At 39.7% G+C, this 14,854-nt stretch overlaps 1 protein-coding gene across 2 annotated transcripts in view; it reads right to left on the bottom strand.

The window, feature by feature from the left end:
* The window catches only part of IFNAR1 (interferon alpha and beta receptor subunit 1), a 28,195-nt gene extending 19,829 nt beyond the window's left edge, over positions 1-8,366 (bottom strand). The window contains exons 1-3 of one of the 2 annotated variants that reach the window (XM_087966721.1): positions 8,045-8,366; positions 2,350-2,473; positions 886-1,067 (exon numbers count right to left, since the gene is read on the bottom strand). In XM_087966721.1, coding sequence (XP_087822847.1) covers positions 886-1,067; positions 2,350-2,473; positions 8,045-8,108 — 370 coding nt within the window. In that variant the 5' untranslated portion in view covers positions 8,109-8,366. The remainder of the gene's footprint in view (positions 1-885; positions 1,068-2,349; positions 2,474-8,044) is intronic. The other variant, XM_087966722.1, reaches the window with a different exon arrangement.
* Positions 8,367-14,854: the final 6,488 nt, after the last annotated feature.

Below are 14,854 nucleotides of genomic sequence, written 5' to 3'. Positions count from 1 at the left end.
ATTGAAAAATGATAAGTTGGAAAGAGTGAGTTTTCTAGCCTTAAGAGATAATGAGTGAGTAAAAAGGGAAGGGTTACCACCAGTAGTAAAAAAGATAAGAAATGAATAGGAGAAAGAACTTATCGGTCCAAAAGTAAGCTGTCTAATAAACACATGAATGGGGGACAATGAGTAGCTGCCAAAGAAAAAGGTATCATCTCCTCTATTCCCTTCTCTGTCTTCCCAAGAAAGATAAAAAGTTTCCATTCTGAAAGCATCTCTTGAAAATTCTGAAGTTCTACTGTATAATGGTGGAACAAGAAGAAAAGACAAGCTTCTCTAATAAATGGAAAATTATTTAATAACTCCAATAGAAACCCATAGCAACTTAAAGCCTGATCATTATGTAGCAATAGAAAGACACATACTTTCAGCTCAGTCCAACTCCTAATAACCCCACGGAAACCCATTTGGGGTCTCTGATAACAGAGCAAAAGAGAATTGCTATTGCCTTAATCTCTTAAAAGATTTCTCTGTGTTTTCACCAGAAACAAAAGGAAAGGGAATGTTTCAAATGCTTGTAAGAAAACACATTTTATTATGTGAAGGCCCAACACGTATTAGAAAATTCTTTTATGAGGAACATTACAAAACAAAACTTCATGATTTGAATTTTCACCCAATAAATCTATTTTCCTACTGGCACTCTGCTATGAGGAAGGAAGTCACGCCCTCTTCTCCAAGTACGAATGAGGTGTGACATATCTTCTTCTAGATTCAAGCTTCTAATTTCAAGCAAAATCACTAAGATACTGTTATTGCCTGTTGACACAAGTAAAATAAAGATGTACATTTAATTACCAACTTTGTTTTCTAATGTGAGTAAACAAGGCAAAGGATTCATACCTTCTATGTAAGGAATAAATTCTAAAAAGGCATAAGGAGAGTGATTTTTCAGAGTGTTCACTCTTATAGCCACTTTATAAGATTCCAAATAATCTGAAATTGTTGAGGAGAGATCACATTCTGTGATAGTTATATTCTGACATTGAGGAATAGCTGCCCAGATTTCAGAGCGTCTGGAAGAACTGAAAAAAGAAAGCAAAAGGTCTTGGACACATTTTCAAATAAAATGCTAGGAACCAGTCATTCATGAAAAAACAAAAGAAAGAATGTTATTACGCCTACGTTGGAAGCTTTTATTTATTTATTAGACTTACATATTACCCATATCATCAACAGAGATTCTAGGTAGCTTACAATCACTTAATAAAATGCCAGTATGAAATATTAAAATAACAAATAGTAAGATTAAGTTTGAATTAAAATTGACAAATATAGAGAGAAAAGGAGCAAGAGGCACATGGGGAGGAGGTGGGGGGTCTTGTCTTAATCCATTAAACACCTCCATACCCCTATTAGGGCCCCAGGGTATTGGCAGAGCCGGGTCTTTAGGCCCTTTCGAAAGGCCAAAAGGATGGATATGCAACTCACCCCAGGGGATTAGGGGACAGGGCACTGTATTCCGGAGGGGAGGAGCCAGGGCAGAAAAAGCTCCTGGACTCTGCCAGCTGGAATTCCGTGACCGATGGAAAATTATGGAAATATCCCATATCCTTTGCAGCACTCTATCTTGCCCCATATATTAAATATATACTTTACTAGCTTGATACCTGTGCTTCGCTACAAAACTATGTGGTCAAGCTTAGTTTTTGGGGAGGAAAATAAGGAAAAAAAATTCTGCCTCTGCCTACCAGCATTCATCAGTATTCATCTGGCTTGTGTCCTGTGTGTGAGAGAGTTGAGGGCTGTTTGGAAACTGAAAGAATACTTGCTGTGTGAACAAGGAGACAGCAAGGAGCCTGGGTGTGGCTTAGCTCAACTGTTCTGTACTAAATCTGGTTGCTGCTGTGAAACTAAAACTGAAACTCCTCTTCTTGTGTTTTGCATTTGGAACAGATTTCTTTCAGTTGGGGAGGGGGAGTAGAACTCCTTAACATCAGAGTGTGCTAATAATAATATACAAAATGCTAATGCTCTGATGGTCACTTCGAAAAATCCTTTCTTAGTGAGCACCTAGAAGCCAAGAGGAACATACACGCCAAATTTCAAGTTTGTAGGCTTTACGGTTCTGGAGATTTTGTGATGATGCGTGAGTGGTATTTCGCTTTTATATATATATAGAAGATTTTTTTAAAAACCAGATAAACCTGCCTTGAAAGCATCAAGAACACATCTACATCTACAGTGTTGTTCATTACTATTCCTGCTTTAAAATAACAGAAACTTTATATGCTGCATCTGCCTAATTTTAACTGAAATAGAATTCTGTTCAAGAGTGTTACAAAACAGGATAAAATGTATACTTACCTGAGGTATTGTACTGAAAATGTTACATTGAGCCCACAAGGATTATCCCAATCCCATTTCAGCGTAATATTTGCATTAATAACACTGGTGGTAACGTTTTGTGGGTGTTCCAAACATGTTAAACCTGTGAATATTTTAGAAAAGAACATAGTAAAAGTAAAAAAATGAGCAGCTTAAAATATTATGGGATTTCTGAATTTAGACTGATAAAAGTCCTTGCTCATAACACACCAGATATAATTGGTTGAAAAGAAGAAAGCGTGGATAAATACTAGGGTAATAGTAGAATACAAGACAAAGAATTGGAGAAGATCACAAAGTATCAAGATCTGAAAAATGAAACTGAAAGATTATGGCATAAACTGGCAGTGGTGGTCCTAGTAGTTATTGGCACAGTGGGTTCATACCAGAAAATCTTGGAGCAAAAAACCTGTGCCTTGACAAAGTTGCCAGCTGTCAATTACACAAAGCCATACTGCTTGAATCCACATATGTATTTGAGAGGAGAATAGTCAACTATTGTTATCTTTCCCACCTCAGATTCACCCAAAGTAGCCAAATCTCCTACACCTATCTCCAACCCTCTAGGCCAGGGGTCCCCAACCACTAGACCATGGACCAGTATTGGACCACAGCCTGCCAGAAACTGGGTCAGGCAAATAAGCAAAGCCCTATTCACAGGATGCAGGCAGCACATGAAACCACGCCCCCTCTGGTCTGTGATAAAATGTCTCTCCACGGAACCGGTGCTTGGTGTTCAAGAGGTTGTGGGGGCACTGCTCAAGGCCCCACATCTCTGGTGATCTTAGAAAAAGATGTGTTTGGTCTACTTCATAGACAAAAGACAGGAAAAGCCCCAGACCCTAATAGAGTAATTCCTTTTTTCTTGAAAAGTTGTGCTGAACAACTGGCCCCATCTTCACCCGCATCTTTAATCACTGGAGATGTGCTATGTCCTTTCTTGTTTGAAATGCTCTACTATCATCCCAGTTCCCAAGACATCTCCAATCAAGGAGAATGAATGCCTACAGACTGGTTGTTCTGACATCTGTAGTTATCAAGACCTTTGAGAAGTTAATGCTCACCCGCCTGAAAATCATTATGGAACAACTGTTAGATCCCTTGCAGTCTGTCTATTGAACAAATACCAGTAGATTGGCAGATGATGCTCTAAATATGGCACTGCACGACACTTTGCAACATCTTGAATCCCCAGGGACCTTTGCATGGGTCCTTTTCGTACACTTCAGCTTGACATTCAATATCATCATTCCAGAAATTTTTCACTTCACACTGATTCCGCTAACTGTACCTGTCCATACTTTTAGGTGGATTATTAGCTTTTTGACAGATACAAAGCAACAGGTGAAGCTAGGAAAAATCACATTGAGCACCTGGTTGATTAACACAGGTGTTCCGTAGGCTATGTATTCTCTACACTGCTCTTCTTTCTCTACGCCAATGACTCCATCCCAAAAGATCTCTCTGTTAAAGCATTGAACTTTGCAGGTGATACAACAATAACTGGTCTCATTTGAGGTGGTGATGAATCTGCATATAGACAGGAAGTTGAACAACTGGCCCTGTGGTACAGCTGGAACAATCTGGAGCTGAACATGATTAAAACTGTAGAAATGAGTGTGGATTTTAGGAAGACCACCACTTACTATATTTGACAGCACAGTATCAGAAATAGAAGTATTCTTGGGTTCTATAATCTTCCAGAATTTGAAATAGACACCTAACATTTGAACCATCATTAAAAAGACAGAACTAAGAATGTTCTTCCTGTGTCAATTTAGAAAGTTCAGACTGCTCCATGAGCTGTTGATAGTTCTACAGAGGAATTATTGAGTCTGTCATTTATACTTTGATAATTGTCTGGTTTGGTACAGCAATTAATTAGGACAGGCACAGGCTCCAACAGATAGAACTGCAAAAAGAACAATTGCAACCAGCCTGCCTGCCATTGAAGACCTGTATATTGTATGGGTCAGAAAGAAGCTGAGAAAGTATCTACAAATCCCTCACAATATAAATTGTTTCAACTCCTCCCCTCAGGATGCTGCTATTTTATGCCAAAACAACTAGACACAGGGATAGTTTTTCCCCTCATGCTATCATTCTGCTGAATACCTAATTCTCACAATATTATTCTATGTCAATTTACCCTTATTATGTGGTTATAGTATTATTTTTATCCTTCTCATTTTTTCTACTATCCCAGTTGATTCACTGATTCATTTAGCAAATGCAGTAAAAATGTAAAAAATCAATCTGACTCATTTTATGACAGTTTTGATTTACCATCCTAATGGTACAGCCTCCATTAGGTTGTACCTCAAGGACTACCTGTATATTATAATAATGATAATGATAATGATGATGATAATAATAATAATAATAATAATAATAATAATAATAATAATAATAATAATAATAATACCCCAACCTTAACAATTCCTAGATCCTTGGTTAGGACTCAAGCTGTTGAACTACCAACCAGCCCCAAAGACTGTGAATCTCACTAAAGATTAACCAATAATAATAATAATAATTCAAAAATCACCAATGATGGCTTTGTATCTATAACCCAATAAGCAATCCCCTGTTGATGATTTTCTGATTTTTTTTACATGTGAAGGGAAATTCCACCCATTTTTGAAAACAGTGAAGGCAAACTAGAAGGAAAGCAATAAGCCAAGGGTCACTGGTTTATTTATGTAACTATTAGGCAACTCCAATCCAAGGGACTATGAGGAACCTACCATATGCAATCAGTACACAGGGTTATAAACAAAACCTCAATATTCACTTCAGTGCATATATTCTCTCAAAGTAGCGTGGCACTCTGAATCTTATTTAGGATATCCACATTTGCATTACATTCTTAATTTAATTATTCTCATTAATGCTAATTCATGGCTAACACAAAAAGCATGAAATTTAGCAATAGCAAGATAGCAAGATTATAATGTTTGTTGAAAAGAAAGTTACAAGTGAAATAGATCCCTGAAGCATTTTTAGGTTGAATCATAGCCAAATTATGTTTTACAGGAAAGTGTGCAGCAGAGCTTGTGTTAAGTCACAGAATTTTATTTTTGATGTGTGTGACAGCAAAAGACAGGACCATGTGATGTGTTGCCACCCTCAGGAAATTGTCTTGTGGTTGTCTTGTGGTTAAAGTATCAGGCTAGAAACCAGGTGACTGTTCTAGTCCTACTTTTTCATGAAAGCTGGCTGTGTGATTCTGAGCTAGTCATTCTCTCTTATTTGTTGCAGGGAAAATGGGAAAAAGAAGGAGTATTAGGCATGTTCTCCACCTTCAGTTATTTATTAAAAAAATAATAATAATGAAGGTAGGAAATAAATAAATAAAATTATACTCTTCCTGGAAAAATTCCTTCTTGGAGAAGGCCTGCAGAGAGAAATGCCTTCATCTTATGACTAAGAATACATCAGTTTGTACAAGTTAGAACCAGGCTTTAAGGGCCCATTGTGACCAATCAGCTGTGTATTTTGAACAAACTAAGTTACAACTATACTGCCCCTAAGATATTAGGATCATAATAGACAATAAAGATCATTTATGTTATTATAGGGCAGGGGTGTCCAACCTTGGCAACTTTAAGACTTGTGGAATTCTGGGAGTTGAAGTCCACAAGTCTTAAAGTTGCCAAGGTTGGACACCCCTGTTATAGGGAGTTTTTTCTACTGAAGGATATGATGAAACTGGACTGTGATGTAAAAAACAATCTTAGTCACCCTAACTTTTTTAATCAGTTGGGCACCAGAATTTTGGAACTGGCTGTCTTCTTGAAAGATGGTCATCGTGGCAGAAAACTTTCTAGATACAGTTAGTCCTCAACTTATGATCACAATTGAGCCCCAAATGTTCGTTGCTAAGCAAGACAGTTACTGTGAGTTTTGCCCCAATTTACCACCTTTCTTGCCACAATTGGTAAAGGAATCGCTGCAGTTCAGTTAATGACATGGATGTTAATAAACTTGTCAGAAGGTCGCAAAAGGTGATCACATGACTTCAACACACCCAGACACTAACTACAGCCATCATATAGACCAGTTTGCAAGCGTCTGTATTTTGATCATGTGATCACGGGGATGCAGCAGTGGTTGCAAGTGTGAAAAATAGTCATAAGCCATTCTTTCCAGTGCTGTTGTAATTTTGAACTGCCACTAAATGCATGGCTGTAAGCGGAGTACTACAGCACTTGTATGGAAACAGAGAGCGAGTAAAAGAAAGTAAACACTGAAAAGATATAAAGAATCCACTGAGGTTTATTCTTCTTATTGTCTTAAACTTTTAAGAGCAGGGATCGAAAACACAAACAGACTTGGAGCCTCAGCGGTCCAAACTAAAATTTTAAATAATGTTCACAATGAGATGTCTAACCAAGGAGATAAACTGACCTCGGAGCAGCACTTTGAGCATAGCTAACTGGGGAATTCTGGGAGCTGAAATCCACAACTCTTCAAATTGCCAAAGTTGGCCACCCTGCTCTAGACTTTCCAATACGAAGGACCAGCCTTTTTCTCTGCCTGGGCAAGGAACTCAGTCCTAGCCAGGTAGCCCAAAAGGGAGGAGGGGGAGTTTGTTTATAGTGGCCCAATAAGAGTTATCTGCTTTCTATGAAGCCTCCTCTTCATCCTCCTCTGGGATCTGCTGTCTCCCTCAACCTCCTGCTCCAATCCTGCCCCCTTGCACTTGCTCCTTCTTCAGATCAGCCTTGATGTTTAACAAGTGCTCAGATAACGTATAATCAGAGTTGGAAGGGACCTTGTAGGTCATCTAGTCCAACCCCCGCCCAAGCGGGAGACCCTACACCATTTCTGACAAATGTCAGTCCAATCTCTTCTTGAAAGTCTCAAATGATGGAGCCCCCACAACTTCTGAGGGCAAGCTGTTCCATTGGTTGATTGTTGTCACTGACAGAAAGTTTCTCCTCATTTCCAGGTTAAATCTCTCCTTGTTCAGTTTCCATCCATTATTCCTTGTCTGGCCTACAGGAGCTTTAGAAAATAGCTTGACCCCTTCCTCCTCTCTGGGGCAGCCCCTCAAATATTGGAAGACCGCTATCATGTCTCCCCTGGTCCTTCTCTTCTCTTCACTAGCCAAGCCCAGTTCCTGCAACCTTTCTTCATATGTTTTTGTCTCCAGTCCCCTCATCACCCTGGTTGTTCTTCTCAGCACTTTTTCTAGTGTCTCAACATTATTATTATTTTGCTGATACTCTGAGGGTGTGGTTGACTCCCGGCAGGCTGGTATTTTCTCTTACCACAGTGAGATCAGGGGCAAAAGGGCCAGGGTTGAAAAGGGACCATTATTTCTTCATGGCCTTTTCCAGCCTTCTTTCTTTTCTTTTCAAAAGACACTGAGTTCCATTGAGCTCCGTTCTTCGGTACGATGGCTGGTCAACGGGCTGGTTTCTCAGAGGCTGGGCAAGCAAACCACGGCTCTCGTTCCGGAATCCCCTTCCTCTTATCGCAAGAGATGAGACTGTTATCTCCGATAAAGCGGAAGCGCTCTCAGCTTTCTCTCACGATCGCTTTCTCTCCCCGTGGCTCACGGCCGAGCCCAGAATAAGAGCCACTTCATCCCTGCTGCTGATTCTGAACATCACATCCAAAGGGACACTAAATCCCATCTCAGAGAGAGAGAGATGAACGAACTTACCCGTGCTCTTCGACCCCATTCCCAGCGCGGCTGCCACCACAAGCCATAGGCGCGCCCCTTCCATGCCTCGCCCCAGCTGAGAGCCGTTCCGAAGCGATCCGAGCAGCCATTCACGAGAGCCGAGAACCTCGGGCTGCGATTGTGGCCTTGCCCAAAAGAGTCACGTCACATGACCGGACGGGCTGCAACCTCTCGATGTGCCCAGCCTAGCACCCTCGCAAAAGGAAGCCTTTATTCACATAGATAAATAGAAAGAGCAGAGGAGCACGCTGAGGAGCACGCTTTTCTTATTGTTTTTCACTTCCGTTTTCCCTTTTCTATTGCGGGGGATTGAACGAAAGCATTGCGTGTTTGCAGGAACGTCAAAGAATATTCAGCTGAATGTTAGGTTGCGTCTTGACAGAGCAATAAATGATCTAAAATTCTTTGGCCGCTTTGGAAATTCAAAAGAGCTACTCATCTGAGCAGGTGCACATGAGGGAACTACACTTTCTTAGATAGATAGTGCAATGTATAACTAACATTGGCCTATCGTTGTGTATCTGTCTTTCTTAGGAACACTGCCGCTTTCAACAATATAAATCTAAGAAATGGACTGCACTGAACTGGGAGACAGTCTGATTGTAGTATTTCTCAGCCTCAAAAGTGATTTTCTGAATAAAACGGGAGTGGGTGGGTGGGTGGGTGTTTAACTCTAAGTTAAAGGTCGATCTTTGAAAAGAATTATAGAAAATAGAATATAAACTCCTTACTCTTTCTGAGATGGGAGAAGCTGGCAATACACATAGACCCTCTTTGATTAGGGCAGGTGTCAACATGGAATGGGCCAGATAGAATAAAAACAGGTTTCAAACAAATAGATGTTTGAATGGTTAAAAATCCAGACTGTGGGGGTCTTTGGTGCTCTCTCATTGATGATGCTACTTTGGTAATGAAACATCTGCAAGAAAACCACCAAGCTGAGAGAGTGCAAGGACACCACAGCTCAATGTTGAGCCTCAAATATTCTCTTCAATCAATCTAGACACTTTTAGTATTATGCTTTTTTATAAATTCCTAACTTTCTCAAACCATTAGGAGCAAATAGAATAGTTCCAAATCCTAAATCAGAGATCTAATTAAATCAGCCCCATTCATACTACAGTGGAACCTCAGATCGTGAAGACTTCTGTTCGCAACCAAATTGGGTGATGACCAGAATTTTTGCTTCTGTTTTGCTGCTAGTCGTGAACAGACCACGGTGATTTCCCCTTCAGCACCATTTGTTTTTTGTTTTGGTCCGTGCATGTGCAGACGGTTGTGCTTCCGGTCATGACCAAATCGGGTTGTGACCATAGTCCTAGAACGAATTATGGTCGCGACCCAAGGTTCCGCTGTACTCATTTACTGATAAGAAAGGTGGCAGGAGTTCCTCCTCTTTTTTGCCACCTTTTGCTGCCTGGAGCTTCTGTAAAGCATTGGCTAAATTTTGACAAATAGTAACTGTTAGGGATAACATTGTTTACCCTAACTGTTTTGGGTAAAAATAATAAATATGGTCTCATGGTTTGTTAGTTAAAGTGTGTGTAACTTTAACAGTAAGAATGTAATTAAGGGTGTGGTTGTAAAAGCACTATATAAGAAGCGAGGCAACTGCAGCTCACTCTCTCTGGCTTACTGATCCCTAATTACTGAATGGATTGATGACTGCGTTCTTGCTGGAACGGGGAGAGATAAAGGAATAGGAGAGAAGATAAAGATTGGACTGATTTATTGTAAGTGAACTGACATTGGCTACTCAACACGGATTTTGCAAATAGAGTATCCTCGACAAGACTTGACTGAAATTGATATATGACTAATGGACCGTTTGTTTGACTATGCTATAATTCTTAAATGGAATAAACTATATTTTTGATAGCACAAGCGTATCTGTATTTTTACTAGAAAACTTATCTCACACATTTACCTGTCTTCCTATCTGACTTCGCTGCACATTCTGTTTAGTTTGTTTTCCTTAACACCCGTTGGGGAATCCAGGCTTAACAGTAACTGCTGCTCCTTATGCAAAAACTCACTTGCTATTCAGCCCCCTCTTCGTTAAAAGGCTAAGTGGGTATGTTTCTATGATACTAGAAATAATCCTGTTCACCGTTGTAGAAAGTTAGCGCCTACCTCTCTCTTAGAAGAATGAAATATTCTAGGAAATATTAAAAAGGCGGAATATTATATTTTCCTGGATGAGAAAAGGAGAAACATGTTTTTAAAGGCAAAGCAGCTTCCTGCAGCTCCCTGCCCCTCCACCCTTCAGCTCCAGGGTGATGAGATTAAGACATGGCCCTCGGGACATGATGGAATTAGCCCTCTACCCATCTCACCACACGGCACCTGGGAAGATTACATCACCCAGCAATATTCAACCATGCTTGCGACTGAAGACAAGGTGCAAAGTTACCCTGCATGGCCCCATGGGAGTCTGACAACCAATCAGAATACATCTCTTGCCACAGGAACAGGAAGCGAGGTCAAAGCCCTCCCTCTCTCATCCAGGTGCTCTTTTTTGCCCAGGACCTCAGTGTGGTCCTGTCCACCATTAAAACCATCTTTCTAAGCAGTCACCATATTTCCTGTGTCTTTCTTCCTACTTGGAACTGAACCCAGAAGGATAATTCTTTCAACAGGAAATTTCATCTGGTGCCAAATGATGCAATCTTCAGCTTGGCAGCTGAAACTGAAAGCTGATAAACAACTTAAATTAGAAAAAAAAATCTGCACAGAACCTTCCAATGTGAGGCACATGACTTGCCAGAAATTCAGAATCTACTTGAATAGCTGAGACCCAAAACTCTAACAGCTCTACCAATAATGTTACAACAGCAGATAACCCAACTGTATTGGCAGTTCTGAAGACCACACAACATGGACTTTGTTGTTTTGTTGTACTTGATAAGTAGTATGAGTTTTCTTGTATTTTAATTTGGTTTATTTTTCTCTCTTTTAAATGTAATGTTAATAGCTTATCAAACCTTGCGGGCTGGAATATAGAATGCTTTTTCCTTCTTACTGCAGATTTTATTTATTTATTTATTTTTGTCAATTGCTTACAAGATAATAGGTATAAGTAAAAACATAGTTATGAATACATGGATACATATAAGAAAAATAAAAAATAAAAGAAACAATAGGACACGGACGGTAGGCACATTGGTGCGCTTATGCACACCCCCTACAGACCTCTTAGGAAAGGGGTGAGGTCAATAGTAGACAGTCTAAGGTTGAAGTTTTTGGGGTTTGGGGAAGAAACCACAGAGTCAGGTAGAGTATTCCAGACATTGACCACTCTGTTGCTGAAGTCGTATTTCCTGCAATCAAGTTTGGTGCGGTTAACCTTGAGTTTGTATCTCTTGTTTGCTCTTTGTTGTTATGGTTGAAGCTGAAGTATTCATTGACAGGTACGACATTGCAATGTATAATTTTATATACTATACTTAGATCGGACCGAAGGCGGCGTAGTTCTAGGTTGTCTAGGTCTAAAATTTCAAGTCTGGTGGCATAAGGTATTCTGCGGTAGAGAGTGGAGAACTCTTCTTGTGAAATATTTCTGGACTTTCTCAAATGTGCTAATATCAGATACGTAATGTGGGTTCCAGACTGATGAGCTGTATTCGAGTATTGGTCTAGCAAATGTTTTGTATGCTCTAGTTATTAGTGTAATATTACCAGAGAAAAAGCTACGTAAGATTAGGTTAACAACTCTTAACGCCTTTTTGGCTATATAGTTACAGTGGGCTCTAGCACTTACTGTAACTACATAGCCAAAAAGGCGTTAAGAGTTGTTAACCTAATCTTACGTAGCTTTTTCTCTGGTAATATAACACTAATAACTAGAGCATACAAAACATTTGCTAGACCAATACTCGAATACAGCTCATCAGTCTGGAACCCACATTACGTATCTGATATTAACACAGTTGAGAAAGTCCAGAAATATTTCACAAGAAGAGTTCTCCACTCCTCTACTCATTGCAAAATACCTTATGCCACCAGACTTGAAATTCTAGACCTAGAAAACCTAGAACTACGCTGCCTTCGGTCCGATCTTAGTATATAAAATCATATTGCAATGTCCTACCTGTCAATGAATACTTCAGCTTCAACCATAACAACACAAGAGCAAACAATAGATACAAACCTAAGGTTAACCGCACCAAACTTGATTGCAGGAAATACGACTTCAGCAACAGTGTGGTCATTGTCTGGAACACTCTACCTGAATCTGTGGTTTCTTCCCCAAACCCCAAAAACTTCAACCTTAGACTTTCTACTATTAACCTCACCCCATTCCTAAGAGGTCTGTAAGGGGCGTGCATAAGCCAATGTGCCTACCGTCCCTGTCCTATTGTTTCTTTTATTTTTCTTATATGAATCCATGTATTCATAACTATGTTTTTACTTATACCTATTATCTTGTAAGCAATTGATAAACCAAACAAACAAACTGTTTAATATTGATTGATAATCTGGTTTGTCTCTCTGTGGATTCTAAGTAACCTTGTGATATTTTTCCTCATTAACATCTTAAATTCTACTCCCACAAGATCCTTGAAGCTTATTTTAATGAACATACTTAGGATTATGGGGTGTAAATAGGTAACATGTTTGACTTCATGTAACTGATTTCCTATGCAAAGATGAGGATGTGTTTGTCTATCAACTTTCCTTTTGTATTTTTCTTTGATGTGTTAACTATAAAAGATAATGCAAGTTGATACCTGGGGCTTTCTCTTTGCATGAGAGGATCTGCTTTTATCAGAACATTCTGAATAAATTGTAATTAAATGATCTTTCTCTCCCAGATTGCATAATTGGAGAACTGGCATGCTGGGGCATGAACCTAGAGCCAGATTTGGCCATCAGTTCTTACTAAGCAAACATAGTTGATGCTTAAAAGTCTGTCAGGCCTCTTTGAGAAATTTTCCTGAATCAAAACATTGAGGACTTGACAATATGTTTCTCAAAGACAATGCATTATTTGGGGAGAAACTGAAGGGTGGGCTGTTAGAAACTGATGGGGCAAATAGCAGTCAAATAAAGGCAGAGTTGATTATACACCAAGCAACTCCTTAGTAATAAAGTCACTTCAATGAAGGGAAGCTCCCCTTCCAGAAGGAAGATACAAACTAATCAAGTTGCCCTTTCTATAAGCAAGCTCCATTATAAATGGATTTTTTGGATTAACTTCCCTAAACTATTACATTGTAAAAGGAATTCTTAGATATTCATATTACGCTATCATTTGGCTCCTAAATGCTAATTTTTATAAGAGATTAGTACTTCATCCATTTCATATGCCAAGAAAATCCTCCAGATATGAAGGCTGGCTAGGTATCAAATATACAACTTCTGTCAACTTGTGGGAAACATTATATCCTAGGCAGCTGGAAAGTACCTTAGCCCAATACCTTCATTTTTAAGTAGGGAACCAAAAATGGAAACAGAGACTACCAATTACCATTCAGTATCCATTGGCCTAAGAAAGGGGTAACTCTTCCAAAAACTCCCTCAATAGGAAGGGGAATTTAGACTTAGAAAAGAACATGGAAGTGTCTTTTAAAATTTACAGGAGTTTCAAGCCAATGCTATAGGAATGACAACTGCTGCCCTTATACAATTGGAGCAAGAGAATTCCTAATCAGTGGGACGGTAAGGAATCTGTTATAATTTCTCTTTCTGAAGAGAAATGATGCCCTCATTGAAATCCTCTGGAGAACTCTGATGCATAAGCCTATGTTCTCTCTAATGGGAAGAAGAATCAAATATGAAGAAGGGAAACTGTTACTTGCCTACTACCTTCACCCAGTCCCTGGAGTTTTTAACTCGGGGGCATTTATAAATATGGACCATTCATAACTGAATTCACAACAGTAAATGCCAATACGGCTCCATCAGAGAATAATTTATTGAGCATACCAGTTAGAAGGAAAGAGGCCTCCTTGCTTCCTAATATTCAGCACAAACCGACAATCTTCCATGACAAACTAACATGGCTTTGTGTCTTCGGAGCCAACTAGTGTAATGGAAAGTGCAGTGGTAAAGGAATCAACCTTCTGAATTCTTTTCCAGATAAGGATTTCATATTGCCCAGATGCTCTCTGGGACAGGGCGTTAAAGTAATGGTCTACAGCAGTGATCCCCAACCTTTTTTATGCCACGGCCCGGTACCGGCATCAGCTGGGTGCCGCCATCTTTTTTTGATGAAAAAGTGCTTCCGGTGACCTCACCCGAAGCACTTTTTCATCAAAAAAAGATGGCGGCGCCAGCGCTTCCGGTGAGTTTACCCGGAAAAGCTGGCGCCATCTTTTTTTGATGAAAAAGTGCTTCCGGTGAGCTTTCTACCTGGAAAAGCTCACCGGAAGCACTTTTTCATCAAAAAAAGATGGCGGCGCCCAGAAAACCAGCGGCCCGGTAGGACTTGTTCCACGGACCGGGACCGGTCCGCGGACCGGTGGTTGGGGACCCCTGGTCTACAGCAGGTTTTAAGAGTTCTGGGAGCTGGCAGAAATAGCTTTGTCCAAGCTATGGTCAAAGCCTTTCATAAGGAGACTGGTGTGCCCATCTTTCCTCATAACCACTTTTATTGGAGATGGCTATTAAATCAATTTTTTGATATTAAGAACTTCCAGAAGGTCATTTCCTTACACCAGATGATTTTTCTATAATCCAGATTTATGTAAGTTTAAAACTTAAAGAATAACTTGTTAAAATTTGGAAATAAGCAGCAAAAGTTATTAGAATGTTAATTTTGGAAAGATTTTAACTGGACTAAGGGGC

Source organism: Notechis scutatus, chromosome 5 (genome assembly GCF_049901735.1).
Source record: "Notechis scutatus isolate UNSWTSFEM ecotype Mainland chromosome 5, rNotScu1.2, whole genome shotgun sequence".
NCBI lineage: Eukaryota > Metazoa > Chordata > Lepidosauria > Squamata > Elapidae > Notechis > Notechis scutatus.
This window is presented reverse-complemented; position numbering and strand designations above follow the sequence as displayed.